This window comes from Diceros bicornis, chromosome 36, assembly GCF_020826845.1.
Source record: "Diceros bicornis minor isolate mBicDic1 chromosome 36, mDicBic1.mat.cur, whole genome shotgun sequence".
In the NCBI taxonomy this organism is placed as follows: domain Eukaryota; kingdom Metazoa; phylum Chordata; class Mammalia; order Perissodactyla; family Rhinocerotidae; genus Diceros; species Diceros bicornis.
In genome coordinates, this window is record NC_080775.1 from 15,431,217 (window position 1) to 15,455,073 (window position 23,857).

The following is a 23,857-nucleotide window of genomic DNA, read 5'->3' on the forward strand; positions in this document are numbered from 1 at the left end:
TCGCCGCCGCGGCCGGGGTCGGGCCCCGGTGACGTCAGGACGCCTCGCGGGTTCCAGCCCGGAGCCCCGGCCCCCGACTCCAAGTGCGTGCCGGGCGGGGGCGGGGCGTCAGGCCCGCTGAGCTATCCGGTCCGACCGCGCCAGTTTGAATGAAAGCTCCCCAAGATGGCGACGGCCGAGGCGCGAGGAGGTGAGGCGCCCCTCACCGTGCCCCGCGCTCTAGGCAAACTCCCGAGGCCCGGGAAGCGGGGCCGGGACCCGCGGGCCCGCCCGAGCGCGACGCGGCGACACGCCGCCTCCCGCGCTGCTGACACCTCGGCCCCCACATGGGCGCCCCCCTTCCCGCGGCCCCTGACCCTTCTCGCGGCTCGGCCCGCCCGCTCCCGGCAGTCTCCTCCTGCGCCCCGCACCAGCGGCGCCCGGCCCGCGCGCCCGGCGCCGGGGGCGCCTCCCTCCCGCCCGGCCGAGGTCCTGCCGACTCGGTGGCCCGGCCCCCGCTGCCCGGCGGGCCCGACGCCCCTCCCCGCCTGGCCGCCGTGCGGAGGTGTTCGGGCGACCACCGCGGCTCCGGGTAATCCCCTGGGGTCGGGCCTGTGGGCACGCGCGTGGCTGGATCCTTTGTGGTGGTCGAGCGGGGCGTGTGGGGTGGGGGCTGGCCTCAGCCGGGATCCGGAGGTACCCAGTGGTGGAAATGTGAGCTCAGGACCAGAGGGAAAAAAGAAAGGGGCTGAAGTATGGGCGCTGAGAAAGGAAGTGAGGGTATACCCCAATTCGGACGCACTAGGAGGCTAAATCCCTCGTTGGAGAATATCCTAGAAAGTGGGATTTGAGCATATAGTCTCTGGCTTACGGTCATTTTTATACCCCCCAAGAACTTGCATGTTATTCATGTGGATGCGAGAGAATTAGGTACTGAAAGTGGGTGTGTGTCGGTGTCGCGCTCTCCGAAAGACTGGAGCCTTCAATGCATTCTAGAATTTTAAAGGTGTTTTCCAGCACTGCTCCTCTCCACGTAGATTATGAACTCATAATCCCCAAACTTTTCTTGCACTAGGGGTTAGTGTGAACTAGTGTGGTGGTAGTGGTAATGCAATGTTTAATCTTGCAAATGAATTCTTTGGCTACCTTCTTATAGACAATCGGAATTGTTACCAAGTGTTTGCAGTTTTTATGTTCCAGTTTTTCTTATTCTCGAAAATAGCATTCCCGTCGAGGGTTGTGTCTTGAATCCTCACGTTACTTCAGCTAGATAAAAATGGTAGGAACAGCAGACAAATACACCTTGGGTAGATAAAACAGGAGGCTCCTTTGCACGTGATCAGCACAGTGAGGTTAAATTGACACGAAACATCCTGAAGTTGTTTAAATGGAAGGGATTTAAGGGGTCGTTGCTGTTCTACCACTCTCCTACCCCAAACCACCACTCCAAAGCAAGCGACCTCTTCCCCCAAATTTTTTGGTGGAAAATGTTGTTTCACTTCTTGGTCTAGAATTATGAGTCCTTTGTGGGAAGGGGGGTGGTGGAAATCGTGCTTCAGGGTTTCTGACAATGAAGTCCGCGTGTGAGTTGAGGAGGGTCGGGAAAGGATATAGTAAGAGGAGCTATGTTCTCTGTTCCCTGGAAATCACCTCAAAACAGAAAAGGTTACCACATCTACCTTGGAGAGCTACCACGTAAAGTTTGAGTTTACTGAGAGATTTTGTTTTGGTAACCCCCATTTACTCCAACCCTCACATTTTTTTCAGTGAATCTGAAACCCAGAAAGATGTTTGAAACCTCACTAAGATCATGTAGCTAGGTGGCCTAGCAAAGGCTGAGGCAGAGGACCCTTTATCCTCTCTAGTGCTTCCCATAACACTAGCCATAAAACCAAGTTTATTACATATTTCTAAACCTGTTTGTGTTAACGTATTTTATATGCAGTATGGTGGCATACTGTTTACAGAAATTTGAGGGTAAAATCTTCTGCAGCACAATTAGTCAGTGGCTTGGTAAGGTTGATTATGAGTGTGTCTGATTTTCTTCAAGCTTGGTATATGGATTATGTACGTTGAATACTCGTAATTCTTGGCTTTAAAAACAATACAGGAAATGAGTATTAGGAAAATAAATATACTCCATTATTTTACTTTAACTCTTGGGTTTATTCACCTTGATAATAATACATTGTAGCATGGGCAAAATAATAAGTGGAATTAAAATTTCATGCAGCATTCCAAAGTGGAAGAAGTAGGACATATGATGTACGAGTATGTTGACTATAGAACTGTATTTCAATGAGATTTCAGTGTTTATTGTCCAACTAAGAGAAAGGGAAAAAGTTACTTTTTAACAAATTATAAGATTGTTTTAAAATATATTTGATATATTTCTAACAGTAATAAGTATGTCCTAGAGATCTACAGTTATTAAAACAACAATTATATTCTATGTAGAATATAATGGAAAAGTCAAAAACATCTCTGTTGACTTTTGCATCATATTATGTGTAATCTTAAGAAAGCTTACAGGCGTGAAACATTTTGTTCAGGTGGCTTAGTAGAAATTAATTGACATCAGTTAAACGTAGTAGAATAGAGACCCATGAGAAAATCCAAGACGACAATTTACCAAAATAGTTCTTCAAGGCTTAACTTTTTCTTGAAGACACATAAATGGTTCCTTGTCATATGAATTTTTAGTCCTGTAAAATTGCTAGTTGAAGGGTGGGAATATAGAGGTCTTAAGTTTTTCCTTTTCTTTTTTTTTTTTTCTTTTGTTTTAATTGAGTAGCTATTTCATTAGTAAAGAATTCTATTTTCTTATTGTAGCTTGGTGTGTGCCTTGCCTAGTTTCACTTGATACTCTTCAGGAATTATGTAGAAAAGAAAAGCTCACATGTAAATCGATTGGAATCACCAAAAGGAATCTAAACAATTATGAGGTGGAATACTTGTGTGACTACAAGGTAGTAAAGGTAAGGCCAATATCTAGCCCCTTAAAAGAGACGTAATCAAACTTCAATTCAGTATTTCATATTTCTGTAACATAAAAAGAACCTTAAAAGTAAGCAAAGCTCTTCTTAATGTTTAAAATTCTAAACCGTAAAAATTTATATGTCCTATCATCTATATTGCCAAATAACATTGAGAGGATTTTGAAACATAAAACGTTCTTGCATTAGAATATTTTAAGGTGCTTGTATCATTCTACATCCAACTCTTGATTATCTCCATGTGGATTACCAGAGCAAATGTTTTATTTCAGATTGGCTTCTCCCGTCATTCATTTTGTTCCTGAATCATGTTTCCCCACTATCACCTGAAATGAACCTTAGAAATTCAAACCAATTTTAGTGTTACTGAATCTCCTCAAGAAGCGTCACCATTTGTGTTTCCTGCCATCACGTCAAACTCCAGCCATTAGTGAGGTTTTGTGGTGAATAGAATGGTCTGGAGTTCAAAGGCATTTCTAGCCTTCCTGTAGTGTCTCGTGGCTTCAGCAAAGTCATTTAACTTCTCTGGGCCTCACTCACCTGCTCTTCCTCTTAAACATGGCAGGGTTGTGTTTTTTCAGTCGAAACTTTACAATATACTTTTGAGTAATTCATCTCTCTATAGCATACTCCCTCTCGAAGAACCCTGTTTGGGTCATTAATCTCTTAGTTCTTCCAGATAAATGAATCAGGAATCTGTTTCATTCTTTGATTTCCTTCTCCTTCATCTTCCATATCAAGTCAGTCATTAAATCCAGTTCTTCTTTGAAACATCCATCTTCTTTTGGTATCACTGCCTTCCCCGCTCAGTGGGATTTTATGATCAAGCACTTCACCTACACTCTCAGCAACCTTCAACCCAAAACAGCCCAATCATCTGCCACATCGGTTCACAAACTCTGGCCTAGCTGGCGTAGCTGCGAGTATCGTATAATCACACATGTTGGCTCCAGTAAAGCTTATTTCTGTTCTCACACTGCTCAGTTCTCCTTGACAAGCTTTTTATCTTTTGCTTTCTTTTCCCATTCTTGTTAGCAGTTTTCCCAACTTTTATAACTTTTCTAGACTTCGTACTCTATCCCTCACCCTCTCGTATTCAACTGCAGAGCTCTTTTGCTTCAATGAGAAGTAGGATCCTTCGAGTATGAAGTCTCACCGTTGCTTATGCTTACTTTCAGAGGTGTCACTGTTTTTCTTTTTTCTTCTTATCCATCCACTTTAGGACTTTGCTGAATCTGTGGTGTCTTTTTTGGGTCAAGTTTTCTTTCTCCACTGATTTATCTCAATTGATAAACCTATTCACATCTTCCCTAACCTTCAAAAATCTTTTGACGTTACCTCTCCACTCAAGCATTTCCTGTCTTTTCCTTTTACTTCATTTCCCATTAACTTTTTAAAACAGCTTTATTGAGATATAATTCACATACCATACAATTTACCAAATTAAAGCGTGCAATTCAAAGCTTTTAGTATACTCTCAGAGTTATTCTAAAATTGATTGTGGGAATGGTTGCACATTATCATTACCCCAAAAAGAAACCCCACTGCTTAGCAGTCACTCCCCAAACCTCGCCATTCTCCTTTCTCTGCCTAGCCCACCACGAATCTACTTTCTGTCTCTCTAGATTTGCCCATTTGGACATTTCGTGTAAGTAGAATCATACAACTGTATATGGTCCTTTGTGATTGGCTTCTTTCACTTAGCATAATGTTTTCAAGGTTCATGTTGTAGCATATATCAATACTTAATTGCTTTTTATTGCCAAATACTCCATTGTATGGATATATCACGTTTAATTTATCCATTCATCACTTAATAGACATGCGAGTTGTTCTGTTTGGAGGCTGTTATAAATATCACTGTTATGAACATTCATGTACAAAGTTTTATGTGGACATGTTTTCATTTCTCTTAGATACATACCTAGGAGTTGAATTGCTAGGTCATATGGTATCTTTATGTTTAACCATTTGATGAACTGCCAAACTGTTTTCCAAGGCGACAGCACCATTTTGTATTCCCACTAGCACTGTATGAGGATGTCAGTTTCTCTGCATCCTCACCAACACTTGTTATTTTCTAACATTTTGATTATAGTTGTCCTAGTGGGTATGAAGTGGTATCTCATTGTAGTTTTGGTTTGCATTTCTCTGATGGCTAACGATGCTGTGCATCTTTTCTTGTGCTTATTAGCCATTTGTATATCTTCTTTGGAGAACGGTCTATTCAGATCCTTTGCCCATTTTTTAAAATTAGGTCGTTTGTCTTTTTATTATTGAGTTGTAATAGTTCTTCATATTTTCTGGATAGTCCCTTATCAGATATACAGTTTGCAAAAATTTCCTCCTGTGGGTTGTCTTTTCGCTTCTCATTAACTTTCTAACCCACTTATTCTGATTTATGCCCCTGTCAGTGACCTCCTAATTGCCAAATTTGAGGACCTCAAATCTTAAACTTCTTTGCAACATGCAACACTGTTGGCTACCCTTTCTTTGAAACTCACTTGTCTATGCTGAGACTGCCTAGGTTCAAATTCTGGCTGTACCATTTATTAGTTGTATGATCTTCAGCAAATTTTTAGCCTCTCTGTCCTTCAATGTCTTCACTTATGAAATGAGGTTAGTTATAGTACCCATCTCATAGGATTGTTATTAGCATTAAATGAGTTGATACAGATAAAATGCTTACAACAGAAATTGACCTGTTCTTACTATAGAAGTGTTTACTGTCATTATTGTTACTCACCTCTATCTCCACTTCTCTTTTCCACCTATGTATTTTTCTTACTGTTCTTTCTGAATCCCCTTTACTGTCTTATCTGTCCTTGTGAAATGTAGATAATCTTTAAGGCTCTGTCCTCGGCCCTCTTGAGACTCACCTTGAAGTTGCTCTGTAGATAACCTCATTCCCAGTAATTTCTACTTAGATTTATTTGGCTCATGACTCCCAAATCTTTTTGAGGCATTGACCTCTTTCTGGGCTTCATTTCAAACTGGAGACCCTACAGGTACCCAAATTCAAAATAGTCGTAACTGCACTCATTTTCCTCCCTCAACTCTGCATCCTGAGCAAGTGTTCCTTATCTAGGTTAACAGAATCAGAATACTCCCAGTCACCTAACCTTGTAATTTCATCTTCAATTCTTCTTTCCTTCCTACCCTCTAAATCTAATAGCTCATCAGATTATATTATCTCTGCCTCTCTGTTTGTCTTTTCCTTTTTATTCCTGTTATACTTTCACAGAGAAAGTTAGTTCCCTAGGGATCTGTACTTACATTGAAGGAGCTACCAATATTCTTTCTTATACAGAATCCTGAGTGTTGTAGTTCAGTTTTGAATAGCTTTTACTGTTTAGTTTCTCCTTTGTCCTTCTCAGCAATCCTTTTGATTTCTTGCTTTGCAATAAGCAGTCTTACTTTGCACATTTATGTCCTCAACACCCTATTTGTATCCCCCATTTCTTCTGCCTAGCACAAATTATTTAATCTATAAGCCAACATACCTCTACCTTTTTTCTCTCCTCTCTCTCACTCTCATATTCAGGGCAGGTGAAAGAGCTTATGACCCTGTGCTTTTCTTGTGTGTTCCCCTCCATTTAGCTCATAAAAGACATTGACTCAATACCATGTTCCTCAAAGCCATTACAGTTGTTTCTAAACCACAGCTCTGATTGCATTAGGGCCTTGCTTTAGACCTTTTAATGGCTCCCTGTTGTCTACCAGTCTAGGCTGCGACCCTTTGGACCGAGATTCTTTATCATCTGGCCACCAACCAACCACCTTTCCAGCTTCATCTCTTGTCACATATCCTACCTTCTATCCACATTGGAAAACTTGTAAATTCTTTCATTTAGCTAAGATTTACTGAGCACCTGCTATGGGCCGGGCACTGTTCTAAGCATTGGGAACATAGCTTAAAAATAGACATTGCTTATATTCTGATTCCTTGAACACATCATGCACCTTTGTGTCCTTTTGTTTTTCTCCTCCAGTTCCCTCTTGGAATACTATTGTTTCCCTTGTCTCCTTGGCAAAATCCTACTTGGCCTGCAAGGTTCAGCTGAAAGGTTACCACCGATTATGGAGCCTTCTTCCCTTCCTCACCTCCAGCAAAATTAATTGCTTCATGCTCGGGATTTATAAAGCACTGTTTTTGTCATTATTGTTGACATCATCACACTTTATAGCTTTCTTTCATACCTTCCCTGCTAAATTGTCAACCATTTGAGAGCCAGGACTATGTCTTACTGTAGTCTCTGGTACATAATGCGTATTTAGTTAGTGGTTAATGAACTGAATTGAGTTTTGCCTCAGTGATTTCCCCAGTCCTCACAATCTCTATTAGACTAGACCTTCATTGCTTCATGCTCAGATGATAGCAGCAATCTGTTGACTAATATCTCCTGTTTCTTCTTTCTGTAGTCTCACTTAATAAACATTTGAGTTTCTTCTGTATATCAGGTAGTACGTTAGGCACTGGGAAAATAAAGATTAATAAGAAACTGTCCCTCACCTTAAGAAACTCACAGCCTAGTGAGAAAGATTGACAAGTAAATCTTCCGTTGCAATATAGTATAAGTGCTATGGCAGACTTCATTACAAGATCTGTGGGAAGCACACCTAGACCTGGTCACAGAAAGCTTCCCAGAAGAGGTGATATCCAGCTGGGGCCTGGAAAGACAAGTATTGTAATTCATTGTGGCTTTAATATGAGGAGGGAATGGCAGGATATGGGAGGGAAAGAATGAGAGGTGAGTGAAGGAACTTGCAGCCATTCTATAGCAACAGGGAGTCATGTGAAAGGTTCTAAAGAGAGTGACACAATCAGATATGTAATTCAGAGAATTTTCTCTCTGCAATGAGGAAAGTGGGCTGGCAGGGAGGGGAAAGACACATGGACAGTTTACACACTCTGAAAGGCTGTCGGAATAATCTAGGCAAGAAATGACGGTGCTTGAACCAGAGTGGTAACAATGGAGATGGAGAGAAGTAGGTGATTTTTTTTTTTAATCAGCAAGGATGTAAAATTTAAAAGTCTGTGGTTTAGTGGTCAGGGAGTTGGGTGAGGATCTGGCAGCGAGGGATCCACATCTAGGAAAACATGGGTTTCTGACTTGCAGTGGTGTAGATAATAACACTGTTCACCAAGACCCAGGAATATAGGGGGATTGGGATAGGAGGACTAGCTTGGGTTTGGAGAAGGTTGAAAACATTTAAGTGTGAGATGACCAGCAGATAGTTGGAAGTGTAGCTCTAAATCAGGAGTGAGAATTAAATGGAAACATAGATCTTGAAGTAATTGGCAAAAAGATAGTGATTGCAGCCCTGGGAATGGATACGGTTACCCATTCATTAACTCAACAGATATTTATTGGCCATCTGCCATGTCTTATGCTAGGTACTAGGGATCTCAGCAATGAATGACAGAGGTATGGACCCTGATATCATGGAGTTTATCTTTTAGTGATGGTGGAAAACCTTAAATATAATTGTACAAAGTACTTAATTATAGTTGAGGTAAGTGCTAATGTAAGAGAAGGCTCTAACTTATCCTGGAGAGACTAGGCAGGTGTCTGTGAGGAACTAATATTTAAATTTAGTACTCAAGGATGAAAAGACAAATGGGAAAGGGTCTTGAGGCAGAAGAAAGCCTGACTTCTTCAAGGAATAGAAAGTGTGAGTGGAACATAGTCAGCAAGAGGGATTGAAATGAGGCTGGAAGGAGGGACAGGATCCAGAAAGTGCAACTCCTTTTATGTCAAGAAAAGAATTTTGGACTTTGTCTTATGGGCAACAGAGAAACATTTAGTAGTTTTGAGCAGGAGAGCAGCATGATGAGATGGATGTGTTGAGGATATTACTCTAGCTGTTGTGCTGCGAATGGACTGAAAGGGGTAAGAGGCTGTTGCAGTAATTTAAGCAAAGAAAATGTGAGAAGAGAACAAAGACTGAGGAATAGCAAGGGGTACTCATAGGAAGAACTGTCAAGGAGACTGAGACAAACTGGCAAGAAAAGTAGGAAGAAAACCAGAAGAGTAAATCATGGAAGCCTGAGGAAGAGGTAATGTGACCAAAAGAGAGTAGCGACCAGTGGGTCAAAGAAGAACTGTAAAGCGTGCATTAGATTGAGCAACGGAGGGGTCATTGATGCCCTTAGAACAGTTTCTGTTCTATCAGAACAGATTTATCATATCTTTTAGAGATTCCTTACGTATTTGAGCATTTGTATCTCTAAGGAGATTTAGTTTAATTTTGCTTTTAAAAAATGAGAGAAGTTTAAATGCTATTGAGAACCAGGAGAGAGGGAAAAACAGAAGAGATGGGAGAGGAGGGATAATTGATGGAGGAAGTACCTCTCTTCTGTTGTATCCACATCCACCTTCTCCACTTACATGTCCATGGAAGGGTGGAGATCAATGGAATTTGTTGCTGGTGGTTTCTGTTTTCTCTCTGCATTAGGAGCAGAGATCATGTGCTGCTGAAAATAATGGGGGAGGTAGTGGACAGGAGCCTTGAACAAGTGGAGGATGCCTGAAATAGCCAACTTCGAAATGGGAAGAATGCCAACTAGGGGAACAACAGGGTTGTTAGTATTATGAGTTCATGTCAGGGTCCAGTTGAACTTAAACGCTATAAACTATAGTGTTAGTCTCAGTGCTCTGTGATTTTTCTGTGCCACGTTCTTGCCATGTCACCCCTTCACACAGAAAAATTTCTGACGAAACCGTGGGTGCTCTCTATTAACATTCGTAGCGCATTAGTGAAGAACCAGAACCCCCATGCACGCTGGTGGGGCTTCTCCCTTAGTAAGCACGTATTAAGAAAGAACTATTACCCAAAGCTTTGATTTCTTGGAGTATCAAGGTAATTCTCTGTCTCGAGAACCACCACTATACCACATGTTACATACTAACAGAATATTTCACATCTGACAATAGGTTAATATTCCTAAAAGACTGATTGTACTTAGAGTGGTTTGTTAAGAAAAGGAATAACATAGGAATTATTAGACTAAAACCCAGATTTTAGAGATTAGGAGAAAAAGCTCCAACAAAGGCCTTTTCCAAGGTCACGTTGCTCGTGTGTGTCAGTCTTGGGCCTCTAACTCAGGTCTCATAATTCCTACTCTCTGTCAGTTACTAGCATGAGAATCCAGTGTTTTTCTGTTGACCATAACTGCTCTCAAACTGGGCTGCCATGGAACACTGGTGTTTTCATAATCAGATTCAAGCTATTCTACCACTAATATTGAATATGGTGATTATTTCAAAATTTGCAGGAAAAAATTAGCTAATGGGAAGACAGATTTTTGTTGTTGTTTTCCTCCCATATGTATTTTTTTAAGGTTTTTTTGCTTACTACCACTTATTGGCTATAGACAGCAGATGACAGAACAAATATTGAAAAACCATGAATTCTTCTCTCCAGGTGAAGTTTAACAGCTTGTATTTCTTTTAAGGATTCATGTATACAGTCATGCGCCACATAACGACATTTCAGTCAACAATGGACCATATATGACCGTATTAGTACTGTATAGCCTAGGTGTGTAGTAGGCTATACATCTAGGTTTGCATAAGTACACTCTATGATATTTGCACGATGACGAAATTGCCTAACAACACATTTCTCAGAACATATCCCTGTTGTTAAATGATGCATGACTAGTTACTAGTGATTTTTACATTGCATACATGTTGGTAGTCGTATTTTTTGTTATACATTCAGAAACGTAGTGAAAGCCTAAGATACGTAGGCAATTGTGCTTGGTTCTGGAGCTACGAATAATAAGATTCCATCCCTCCACACAAATCTCTTATAGTTTAGAGAAATGGAAATGGTAACACAAGGGGGTTTGGCAGTGATCAGTCCTCCTTGGGCAAGAGAGGTAGGAAAGACTTCCCAGGAGAGATGACATTTGAGCTAAGTTTTAAAGATGAATAGGTATTCTACACAGAAAAGGTGAAACTGAAATAAGCAAGTGTTCATTAGGCAAATGGAAGAGGCCATTTTAATTAGAACTTTGTGATGAAAGCAGCAGAAAGGTATGAAAAGGCCTGGCATGTTCAAGTACTAGCAGCAGTGCACTGTGGCTGAAGGGTGGTGTGTGAAGGGGGCCGTAAGGGAAGAGTGAGCTCGAGAGGCAGCAGGGTCCCACTCAAGAATGATCTTCTGGGGCCCACCTGGTGGCACAAGTGGTTAAGTGTGCGCGCTCCGCTACGGCGGCCCGGGTTTCGCTGGTTCGGATCCTGGGCGCACACCGACGCACGGCTTGTCAAGCCATGCTGTGGAGGTGTCCCATATAAAGTAGAGGAAGATGGACACGGACGTTAGCCCAGGGCCAGTCTTCCTCAGCAAAAAGAGGAGGATTGGCAGATGTTAGCTCAGGGCTGATCTTCCTCACAAAAATAAAAAAAAAGAATGATCTTCTTTGTTATAGTAGGAAGTTTGAACTTAATTCTTTAGGCAATGGGGGAGACATTAAAATTTTTAAGCAAGAAAATAACAAAATGACTGGTACTTGTGGATATTTGTTTTTATACAAAAACTCTACACTTTAATAAAGAAAGATAGTTGGGAGTGTTGTCAGTCTGGAGGCAGGGAAACCAGTTAGGAGATTAATGTATTCCAGGCAAGAGTTGAAGGGCTGAAGTAACTAGAGCTATGGTAATAGAGATGGACAGGCATAAGCATCTAAAGAAACTTGGTGGTGGATTGAGGAGAGGAAAGAATTGAGGGTAATCTCCTGATTTGCGGCTTGTGTGACTAGGTATACAGGGTAAAATTCCTCTTGATGGGGAGAATACAGAAAGAATCTGTTTAGTAAGGCGAGTGGTGAGTTCCGTGTGGATAGGTTGATTTAAGACCTTGTTGGGCATCCAGTAGGCTATTGGATATATGGGGTTGCAGATAAAATTTGGGGAGTCATCAGCATATAATTTAAACTATTGGAGTGATGAGGTTGCCCAGAGAGAGCTCTTAGAGCAGGGATTCTTAACCTGGAATCTAAATATGCTGAAATTACCCAAAATATTACATATGTGAATTTTGTTAGGGGAAGGTCCATAGCTTTCTTCAGATTCTCAGAAGGGATAATAAACACTTGTTTAGTGTGAAAAGGGGCCAAGGACAGAGCCCTGAGTATCTGCATTGTTTCAGTGAGGGCCAGGGGTAGGGGTCTTAGCAAAGAAGGCAGAAGAGGAACAAGAGAGAATCTTGATATCAAAGCATAAGTAAGATGAGGACTGAAGAGCCCTTTGCTTGGCAATTAGAAGACTGGTAAAATTGTTCTTAATCAACAAGATGGAAATAAATGTATTTGTATTTAATGAAGCTCCCCACAGAAATACTATGGTTTCCAAGAATTGTAAAAACCATTGGCCTACAAAAGTTCAAAGGCCTCGTTAGGTGTTCAAGGCTGTCTAAAATTTTCTCTCGCCTTGCCCTTAGAGTTTTATCTCTCACTTAAATATTCTCAACTTTAAAGCTAGCCAAATCCATCTCTTCACTGTTTTCTGGATACTTCATGCAAATCTTAGCTCCAGGCTTTTGCTGGTGTTTTTCATCCTGGCTGCCCTGTTCCCTACCCAACAAATCCTATCAGTCTTTCACAGTGTAGTTGGTTCTACTTCCTCTGTGCCGTTTTCTGATTGTCTGACCTATATTGATTTCCCTGTTTATATTCTAGTGATATTTATTGTCTTATTTGTTTTGGCATTTAAAATTGTACTACCTTGCATTGCTACTTATTTTACATATTATTGCGTTCTTTTTCCAATGAGATTGTACTCCTAAAGGCTAGTATTACCTTACATTTCATCATACCCCCTAATGACGGAACTTGCATATACTTATTATAGATACTAAAATATTAGAGTGAATTTAACCTAAGCCAAACATAGTGGGAGAAAATGTCTTTAAGAAAAAATTCATATGATGCATTCCAAATTATACAGGAGTGATTTTTGGATCATTTTTGTGACTGTACTCCATTTCTATAGGTAATCAAGAGTTGATTGCATATCAGAATAAGATACTGATATATAATATATGAGGCTTATGAACTTTTTCACTTTTATTTGGAATTTTAGGATATTGAATTAATTGAATTTGTTTCTCAGGTCAAACTGGTTTTTCTGTATAAAATTATCTTATTTTTCAAAATGGAAATATCTTTTTTGGATTTTAGAAGTAAAATATGCTTATAAAATAAAAGAAGTCTACAAAGTAGTAGAAATAAAATTAATAATATTTCTGTACGATTTTGCCGAAAGCACTCATGTTTCATAAGCATCTTCACCATCCATAAATTAAGTAGGTACCAATGTGATTAACATACAAAACTTAGTCACTGAAAATGCAAGTGACTCATCATTAAACAATACTATGCATTATTTTGGAAGCAAACCAGTGGCATGGTGTTTTTAGTTTTGATAAATGATAATTTAGCTTAATCATCTGACTTGAAGCCAGTGTTTCTGTTTCTTTGCTGGCAACTTTTGGCGTAACCCAGGGCTTTGGTAGGAAAAACTGGCAGAAGAAAGGAGGACCAGGGTTGCATTGCTTTATTCTGGAATCAGAAAAATTAAAAACTTTTATAATTAAGGGGAATAGAAATGTTAGATACTGCCAAGTGAATCTTATTATTGTTGAGCAGAGATCTGCTAACAACCGTCCCAAATTGTAGGAGTTACGTGACAGGAGGGAGAAATCCATGTTACATCTTTAGTGAGTCAATTTGACTAACACTTTTGTTTCTAGAATCACAGTATGTATTTCCATGGAAGTACAGTTTTTGTGCATATCCTCACACCATAATTTAACTACATTGTTTTAACAGAAAAAAACATATTTTGACCATTTTCATAAAGAATCAAAGTTCTTTTAACTCACAAGCATTACTGCTTATTGAGTAGAATATAATAGAACACTGAGATGAAGATACGCTCACTCCCTTAGCTCAGTGACTTGTTCCTGGAAAGCTGCCTCAGTGCTCCTCTGCCCGATTTCTGCCTCAGCAATATGTCTAACACCACATTGCCTAGACCTTCCAGGTCATTTGGCATTAATAAATTACGAATAGTAAAACAACCATCATGGGCGTCCTTACTTTATAATAAAAACTTTATTAAAAATTTGACAGAAAAGCAAATGTATCCCAATTAAGTTTCTATTAATATCTGTTAGTTAAAATGATAACTAAAAACTATAGAATGCAATTTAATCACTTTCATATTTCAGAAGGCATTTTACCCTAGGGTACATGGATATGTTAGCTACTTCAGAGGACAAAGAAAAAATTGAGAGACTTTACTTCAGAATTTTTTTTATTATACATACTTGACTACTTTTTGTGTGTGTGTGTGTGTGTGTGTGTGAGAGGAAGATTAGCCCTGAGCTAGCATCCGATGCCAATCCTCCTCTTTTTGCTGAGGAAGACTGGCCCTGGGCTAACATCCGTGCCCATCTTCCTCCACTTTATATGGGACGCCACCACAGCATGGCTTGCCAAGCAGTGCGTCGGTGCGCGCCCGGGATCTGAACCCGTGAACCCCAGGCCGCTGCAGCGGGGCGTGCGCGCACTCAACCGTTTGCGTCACTGGGCAGGCCCTTGACTACGTTTTTTAAGAGAAACTTAATATGGCATTGCCTGACTTTAAGTGAAGAAGACATAGTCAAGTCACTGGGGTAGGAAAGCAAGATCCCAGGTACCTTGGTGGCCAATAGCAGTCTGAGGGATAAATCACAATATTTGATCTTTGGTGGCTTGAGTGCCTGCTACCTAATCTGATCACAGGTGAATCTAAATAAGGGAAGAATTCTCTGGACTCGTGCTGTCCAATTTGTAATCAACATTTTTTAAAAGTTAAAAAATATTTTACATTTGTTTTTTGTGCTAAGTCTGAGATTCAGTGTCTCTTACAGCACATCTCAATTCGGACTAGCCACATTTCAGGTGCTTGATAGCTGCATGCGGCTAGGAATGACTGTATTGGACAGTGTATCTCTAGAACATCTAGGGGATGTGTGCCATGACATCGAGAAATAGAACTTCCCTTGTATCGAGCGTAACATATTAAATTACAGACTTTAGAGGATGCCTACATCTATGCTGGCCACATAAGCCACTAATGTAAGTCATAAATTGTTAGTTTGGGGACTACCTATTTCCATGATCAAGAAATACTTTTTTGTTTAACGTAATCACTGTTTGGTAAAATATTCATGAATTTCAGTACTTTTATCTTTCTCCAGGTGCAACGCTTTTGCCTTTGGTCAAATATATTTTGCCACATCTAATTCTATACATATTTTATATAATATAAAGAAAAATCGTTTTATTTTTATAATTTGTACTTCATCTGCTAGAAACTTGTGATTCTTTATATTCTGAACTTGATTAAGAAAAATGATAATGGATACCTTACTCCTTAAGATAGTAAGTTATTTTAAATAAATGGGACTGTCATAATCTGATTTGCATTTTCTTTTATATTTTAAGGATATGGAATATTATCTTGTAAAATGGAAAGGATGGCCAGATTCTACAAATACTTGGGAACCTTTGCAAAATCTCAAGTGCCCTTTACTACTTCAGCAATTCCTTAATGACAAACATAATTATTTATCTCAGGTAAAGAAAGGCAAAGCAATAACTGTAAAAGACAATAACAAAGCTTTGAAACCTGCCGTTGCTGAGTACATTGTAAAGAAGGCTAAACAAAGGATAGCTCTCCAGAGATGGCAAGATGAACTCAACAGAAGAAAGAATCATAAAGGAATGATTTTTGTTGAAAATACTGTTGACTTAGAGGGCCCACCTTCAGACTTCTACTACATTAATGAATACAAACCAGCTCCTGGAATCAGCTTAGTAAATGAAGCTACCTTTGGTTGTTCATGCACAGATTGCTTCTTTGAGAAATGTTGTCCTGCTGAAGCTGGAGTTCTTTTGGCTTATAATAAAAACCAACAAATTAAAATCCCACCTGGTACCCCCATTTATGAATGCAACTCAAGGTGTCAATGTGGACCTGATTGTCCCAATAGGATTGTACAAAAAGGCACACAGTATACACTTTGCATCTTTCGAACTAGCAATGGCTGTGGCTGGGGTGTAAAAACCCTTGTGAAGATTAAAAGAATGAGTTTTGTCATGGAATATGTTGGAGAGGTACGTTCAATTTATCGCATAGCAAATAATGTGCATGGAAGGTTTACGCTTTTGAAAAGTTACCTTTTTACCTCAGTAACATAAATATTTGGTACTATCATTTTGATATTATCATTTGGAAATATGTGGAAATTTCAGGTTTGAGAGAAGGGTTCACTGGCATAATTAGAAATATAAACTTGAATATGAACAAAAAATATATAGAATGACAAATGAAATGGATACAGTCATCTTTCAACAAACACCCATTCGTGGTCATTGAAACTGGCATTTTTAGATTTTAAAATACGACAACTATTTTTACATAAAACTCCTAAAAAGAAAATCAGATCTAAATACATGCTGACTTTGAAACTTTTAAATTGTAATTTACTTCATCCATTTGACCAAATATGGTTAAGTGTAGTTGGCATAACTCAATTTTTTTGTTGTTGTTGTTGAGAAAGATTAGTCCTGAGCTAACATCTGTTGCCAATCTCCCTCTTTTTACTTGAGGAAGATTCACCCTGAGCTAACTTCTGTGCCAGTCTTCCTCTATTTTGTATGTGGGTTGCCGCCACAGCATGGCTGGTGAGTGATGTAGGTCCACGCCCAGGATCCGAACCCAGGCTGCCGAAGCAGACCGCGCCAAACTTAACCACTACGCCATGGGGCCAGACCTGGCAAAACTGAATTTTTGTGTCAATATGAAGGATATTGTAGAGTAGACCAATGCTGTATGAGCAAGTATTATAAAATATACATAAAAGCATTTATTGCATCCATAAGAAAATCCAAACTCTTTGTATCTGCAAGTCGGCTACAAAGACTATTCTCTACATTACCAAATACTAAGCAAATTTATTTTTAGATATATAATGTATATATACAAAAAGTAGTATTAACCACGTGCCACATACTCTTCTAAGCACCTTAGGTGTTAACTCATTAATTCTCTCAACAACTCTATGAGGTAGTAGGTATTATCTCCATTATTATAGATGAGGAAACTGAGGCCCAGAGAAATTAAGCAACTTGCCCAAGGTCACATAGTAGTAAAGAAGAGCCAGGATTCAAAACCAAGGTTCCAAAATCAGTGCACTTCACCTCTGCACCACACTTCCTCAAACTGAATGGTGGGTTCAGCTGTGCCTAGAAAAATATGTGACTGCATATCTGGGCTTGTTAAATCTGACATTTTAAAAGTTGTTTGGAATTGGATTACCTATGATTATCTGTATTCATCTAGAATTCTGAGATTAAATTGGATCCTTATATTTTTAGACAATGGCAGATTATTATAAATCACTTTTCAGGATACTAGATCTTGTATCATCAAATTATTCTCTTTTTTGACTTAATGAATGTAGCAGCTAAATTTGGTTGACACTATGAATCACTTTAGACATTTTTGGTTTCCTAAGCTGAGCATGTGGTAAAGCTGTGCAGAACTGAGCAGAATTGTAGATGATGGTTTTGAGCTACAGAGTTTCATGGAAACAACCTCTTCTACAAAACTGAACCTTCCATACAGTTGAGTGCAGATTTAACATACCTTCTCTCCTGTATTTGTAACAAACTTCCATTTGTAACTGCACACAGATTAGTTATAGGAAAAATATGCCTTTAGAGCATATACGGTATACTTGTCAATTTAGTGCTTTACATTCCATTGTGTCCTGCAGAGAGCTTATAGTTGTGTAGCTTTTCGAACATCTCAATAATTAGAATGGAAGTAGTACACTCTTTCAACTTGTTAATTGTTGGGTTGTCCTAATTCCTCTTTAAACAATCATAAGTCTTTTGTACCATCATTTCTCCTCCCTTCGTTTTCACACCTAGCTCTTCTAGAGTAGTTTGTATGAATGTTTGTTTTGATGACACTTTAATTTCTTACTTTTTAAACACTTGTAGGCATTAATATATTAATTAACTTATGGATAAGTGTTTCTTCAGTTCAGCAATAGCTATATATAAATATACTGTATACTATGTATAAATATACTATAGTTTTTTCTTTTTAGGTAATCACAAGTGAAGAAGCTGAAAGACGGGGGCAGTTATATGACAACAAAGGAATCACATATCTCTTTGATCTGGACTATGAATCTGATGAATTCACAGTGGATGCAGCTCGATATGGAAATGTGTCTCATTTTGTGAATCACAGTGTAAGAAATACTTAAAGTATAGACAGGACTAATTAACTTGGTACTGGTTTAATGGTTTTCCATTGTTGAGGAATAATTATCTTTAAACTACATACCCTTTTAATATTTCCAAAATATTTTAATACAAGAGCCTCTTCTGTTAAGTCATGGTATCATTGCTGTGTTAGGACAAATCATTGAGGTGCCTGCCAAATACCGTGCATTTTGCAAGAGTCTTTACATATGTGACTTCATTCAAAGTTTCCAACAACTTTATAGGATAGGTATTATCTTCATATGGAGAAGAAAATTGATGAGCAGAGGAGTCAAGAGGTAAAATGTTTAAGAATCACACGCAACTATCTAGGGTTCTTACAGAAGTTAACACAGCTGAGTTTTAGGATATACAACTAAAGATGGCCGTATTCTCTTAAAATGTAAACTTGTTAGCATTTTTATAAAATTTAAGAATTTGTGGAGTACTGAAGTATTTAGGACTGTTTTCTACATTATATATTGGTGTTCTTAATTCGTGTTTGATAAGAACTTAGAACACAGCTGGCACTTTAACTACAGAACCTTGTACTTTATGAAAACTAGTTCCAAAAATAGACGGAGGTTAATAGTTACTGGGCACCTACTAAGTACCAGGTGGATAACAGTATTAGGCTCATGAAAGTGACATTATCTCCATTTTATAGATTACAAGGAAAATGGGTCTCGGAGAGTAAGTTATGTAGCTAACACAGGCCTTGTTAAACTTCTGATGGATTTTTTTTTTTTTTTTTTGTGAGGAAGATCAGCCCTGAGCTAACATCCGTGCTAATCCTCCTCTTTGTTTTGCTGAGGAAGACTGGCTCTGAGCTAACATCTATTGCCAATCCTCCTCCTTTTTTTTTTTCCCCAAAGCCCCAGTAGATAGTTGTATGTCACAGTTGCACATCCTTCTAGTTGCTGTATGTGGGACGCGGCCTCAGCATGGCTGGAGAAGCGGTGCGTCGGTGCACGCCCAGGATCCAAACCCAGGCCCCCAGTAGCAGAGCGTGCGCACTTAACTGCTAAGCCACGGGGCCGGCCCTAACTTCTGATGGATTTTGTACCAAGAAACTGTTATATGATTGGTAGTGAAATGTCAGAGACCATCTGACTCCCTTGTTAGTTTTCTGATTTACTTAAACTTGTACTTTGTTTTCTTTTCTTTTTTTCTTTCTTTCTTTTTTTTTTGCTGAGGAAGATTTGCCCTGAGCTAACATCTGTGCCAATCTTCCTCTATTTTTTTCCATGTGGAACACCTCCACAGCATGGCTGGTGAGTGGAGTAGGTCCGTGCCCAGGATCTGTACCTGCGAACCCGGGCTGCAGGAGTGGAGCACGGAACTTGAACCACTTGGCCACAGGGCCGGGCCCTAATTTTTTTCTTTTTTTTTTTTTTTTTTTTTTTTTTTTTGTGAGGAGATCAGCCCTGAGCTAACATCCGCCAATCCTCCTCTTTTTTTGCTGAGGAAGACGGCCCTGGGCTAACATCCATGCCCATCTTCCTCCACTTTATATGGGACGCCGCCACAGCATGGCTTACCAAGCAGTACTTCGGTGCGCGCCCGGGATCCGAACCAGCGAACCCCGGGCCGCCGCAGCGGAGCGCGCGCACTTAACCACTTGCGCCACCCGGCCGGCCCCCCCTAATTTTTTTCTTAATGATAAATTTGAGATAATCTCAAAATAGATGTATTCTATTCATGGACAAATTAAACGCTTATTTTGATTTCTTAGTATGATTCACTGGATCTTTTTTCTTGCTTATTCCAGAATTCGGTGTAGAGTTCTCAAAATATTGAAGAATTCCAAACAAATTTTAAGCAATGAAACCCCATGCTGTATGAAATTTGGTTACTACAGTGCTATTGTGATTTTTTAAATACAGTTATTCTAGTTCTTTAAATATGCCTTACTGAAATATTCACAGGTGAAATGACGTTATCTGGGGTTTGCAGTAAAATTCTCCAGAAAAATTAAAAAGTTAGGACTAGATGAAAAGACATTGGCAAAAATGTTAATAATTATTGAAGCTGTATAGTGGATACATGTAGATTTATTATGTTATTTTCTCTGGTTTTATGTGTGTCCGGAATTTTCTATAAGTGAAAACAGTATTTTTAAAAATGTGCATGCCTCAAAGACCTCTAAACAATAAGCCACTTAATTTCCCATAGAACTTAAAAAATTAGTACTCTGGGAAATTAAAGATTTTATATGCCATGTAGAAGAGCTCATTCATGTCATTTTTACTTAAATGGGTTCTAATGTTCCTTTTTAGTGTGACCCAAATCTTCAGGTGTTCAATGTTTTCATTGATAACCTCGATACTCGTCTTCCCCGAATAGCATTATTTTCCACGAGAACCATAAATGCTGGAGAAGAGCTCACTTTTGATTATCAGATGAAAGGTATGCTTTTCCAGTACAGTTTCATTGGTGGTGTTTCAGTTTGAAGAATCTAATCAGTAGGCAAAGACCTTAGATCATCTGAACCAAACGAATATTTAAGATGAAAACATGAGGCTGTGAGAGTTTGTCTTTTTACTCAAGGTCACAAAGCTATCCAACAGAGCTGAAACTAGAGTCCAAGTCTGACTGACCTTGGGCTGAGTAATGCTCTTCTACGTCACGTTGCCATCTGCTTTTCTCAGAACTTCCATTATGGAAGTTTGTTTATTATACTATAACATCTTTTCTCAATACTATTTGTATTTAAAAAATTGTAAGCCTACATTTCTGAATATTTACTAAAAGATGTTTATTCAAAGGATTGAAAATATGATTTAAATCATGAATTTATTGCATTCCTACTTGAAACTGGATTTTAAAAAGAACATTTAATTCTATTTGCTTTATTGTGACCATGTAAGTGTTTTCTTTCCTTTGTTTTTCTAACTCTTTACATATTGTTACTATTTGACCTTGCTTTATGGCTCTTAAGAAATGTATGAAAAGAATGATTGTATATTGAATTTTCCCAGTAAGTTTTATCATTTCAGAAATCCTTTCTCATAAATATGGGCTAATAACATACACTTTACCTCTTATTAGCCCACACCATCCTTTCACGACAATTCATAATGATTTGTCTCTGAGTATTCACATTTATTTAAAACTGATAGAAAATTTGGAACTCATTCTGAATTGTCTTCACTCTCTTTCTCTTGTGTGTCTTGTCTTATGTATTCAGGTTCTGGAGATATATCTTCAGATTCTATTGACCACAGCCCAGCCAAAAAGAGGGTCAGAACTGTGTGCAGATGTGGAGCTGTGACTTGCAGAGGTTACCTCAACTGAATTTTCAGGAAATAGAGCTGATGATAATTGTAGTTTTGTTTTTTGCTAATGTTAACCTTTAAAAAAGAAGTATTTGGGACTCTTTTCATACTATCAAGATTATACACTATGTTCATGTTTCAAAACTCCCGGCCAAATGCATTACTGATGCTTCTGAATAGAGGAATACAGGGTCACATAGACTAATTTGAAATATACATATTTAGTGGTTAGATACTAAACGTGAAAGGAAAACTATTTACAGATCAGCACATACATACTTAAGAAGTCTATGTGAACAGAGAAATGCCTCCTTCAGAGTTTGTGTTAAACTGATAGTGTAACAGTCGCTAAGATCAAACATTCAACTTGCCATACACCTTGAATTTAGAGAAATAGAGTTAATTCAGTTTGGGCAAATATAAAAGTTCTATTTTTGTTATTATGTTGTCATTCCTGTTTACCTACTTAACTACTCACTGTACTTGTATTTGAGACAAATAGGTGATACTGAATTATATATACTCTATTTTCTACTTCTTTCATTAAAACACTGGGATCTTAATTATATAGAAATTTAAAGTCTAAAATTAATGTAAAAAATTAATTATAGCTTGATTTCATATTTTGAAGCAATCTAGACCATTATGAGGGGTGTATGTCTGAACCAGTAATTCTTAAAGATTTTTTAATCCTGTAGGAGGAAAATCTCCAAAAAGTGCTCTCTAAAATTTTAGAATATGCTTCTTTGAAAGGGCGGGGAAATGGGACTAGGAGGGTTTTTTTGGAGTACAGGCAGGGGAAGTGGAGCATTTTAAGGGCCCCTCGTAGTAACATGAATTAGGAGATCCACATTGAGTACCTCAGGTCTAAACAGTAAAACAAGATACCCTTGAGAGCAGCTGTACCTAATGATAATTTTTCACACAATACATTAACATTACATCTTCTGAATTTCAGGCAGTTTTAACATTTCCTTTCCACCAAATTTAATTATTTTTATATTTCCTGCATGCTCTTCTTAAAAAGGAATCTATATTTTGAACTGATACTTATTTTATACATGAATTTTTTAAATGTGATAAAGCTAAACTTGGCTTGGCCAAAATATGTGCCTGAATTATGAGACCATTTATTACTTGAACTATGTAGACTGAAATGGAATATATTAATTGTTTGTTATTTTTCTTTTTTTTCCTGTGTAGTAAAACCTCAATTGGGAAAAACTGTTTTCCTCTCTTTGTGATTCTGGGATTTCTAATTATGGGGTGCAACATGAGAGTAAATGCAGCAAGTAAATCTGACTTTTGGTATTCCTAATCAAATTCTACTTAAGCTCATTGCCCTAGGCTTTAATGACCTAAAATAAGTTTGGGTAAAATTGAACTGACTTCAAGAATGCAGCACTTCAAATATCTTCTTAATATTTAACCTCTTTTTTTGGAAGAAGCTACACTTTATAATTCATTATATTGCTACCACATGACTTTGCTCTTTTATAAGATAGGGTAAATTGTTTACATGTTTGGAGCCTCAGAGTATATCTGCTAATCAAAATTTGCAGGTGTCAAGGAAAAATACATTTTTTTAGTGCCATTTCTTATGTTTTATTTATGAAAAAATACATGGTGTGCATGGTGAGAAAGTCACAGATTCACAGGTTGCTCCCAGTGGCCAAGCTTTCTTTGAATAATAATTCTCACAGGTTTAAAGATGTAATTTCAACATTCTTTTTAAAAAATCAATGTTTTGCTGTCTAGTTACTTGATTTTTGTCTACTTTTTGTGTTATTAATGTAACCTGGAGAGCAAAGGGAAGCCAGCTATTTTCAGTAAACTTGTTTTGTCCTTATTAATAGAAATTTAATGAGCCTTTGAGAGTTTAATTACCAGTGTTACCCTTATGTTATTAAAAAGCTGAACTTAAATAGTAAAGTAATAGAAACTATTTAAACGAAGCTGTTAGGAGTTTTAACTATTTTAAGTCAACATTTAGCTGCTTTAAATTAGCGTCGTAAGTTGCCAGAATTTGTTCTCTCAATATAAAGCAAATATTCAACGGTAATATTTAGATCAAGTTTAAACTGTCAACTAATCCACTGTACAAGTTGTATTAACACCATTGTCTTCAATATCTACATAAGAGTATTGTGATACACAATTGGTAATCTCAGGGTTTTTTCTCCATATATGCAAAATCTAGACCACACTTATTTTTCTTATAGTTCAACAGTTTTACTCTAGCAAAATAAATTTAGCTTGGCATTTGA

At 38.4% G+C, this 23,857-nt stretch overlaps 1 protein-coding gene across 7 annotated transcripts; it reads left to right on the plus strand.

Annotated features, from left to right (window-relative positions):
* The first annotated feature begins 75 nt into the window (after nt 1-75).
* Nucleotides 76-23,857, plus strand: SUV39H2 (SUV39H2 histone lysine methyltransferase). Of its 7 annotated transcripts, none has more exons than XM_058532468.1 (6): nt 78-190; nt 2,812-2,957; nt 15,478-16,149; nt 18,153-18,299; nt 20,659-20,721; nt 21,503-21,579. In XM_058532468.1, exons 1-5 carry the CDS (start codon nt 166-168, stop codon nt 20,680-20,682), a joined length of 1,014 nt encoding a protein of 337 aa, XP_058388451.1. In that variant the 5' UTR covers nt 78-165; the 3' UTR covers nt 20,683-20,721; nt 21,503-21,579. The 7 variants fall into 7 exon arrangements, with proteins under 7 accessions (XP_058388453.1, XP_058388451.1, XP_058388448.1 ...); XM_058532464.1 differs by having other exon boundaries at nt 81-190; nt 20,592-20,721; nt 21,503-23,857; XM_058532469.1 differs by lacking the exon at nt 78-190 and adding an exon at nt 220-571 and having other exon boundaries at nt 20,592-20,721; nt 21,503-23,857.

Bases quoted from the DNA above. Each gene is read 5' to 3' on its own strand.
- SUV39H2 (XM_058532464.1), top strand. From the start codon at position 166: ATGGCGACGGCCGAGGCGCGAGGAG. The intron at 2,958-15,477 runs GTAAGGCCAATA...TTATATTTTAAG, and splicing joins GTGACTACAAGGTAGTAAAG to GATATGGAATATTATCTTGT. The intron at 18,300-20,591 runs GTAAGAAATACT...GTTCCTTTTTAG, and splicing joins CTCATTTTGTGAATCACAGT to TGTGACCCAAATCTTCAGGT.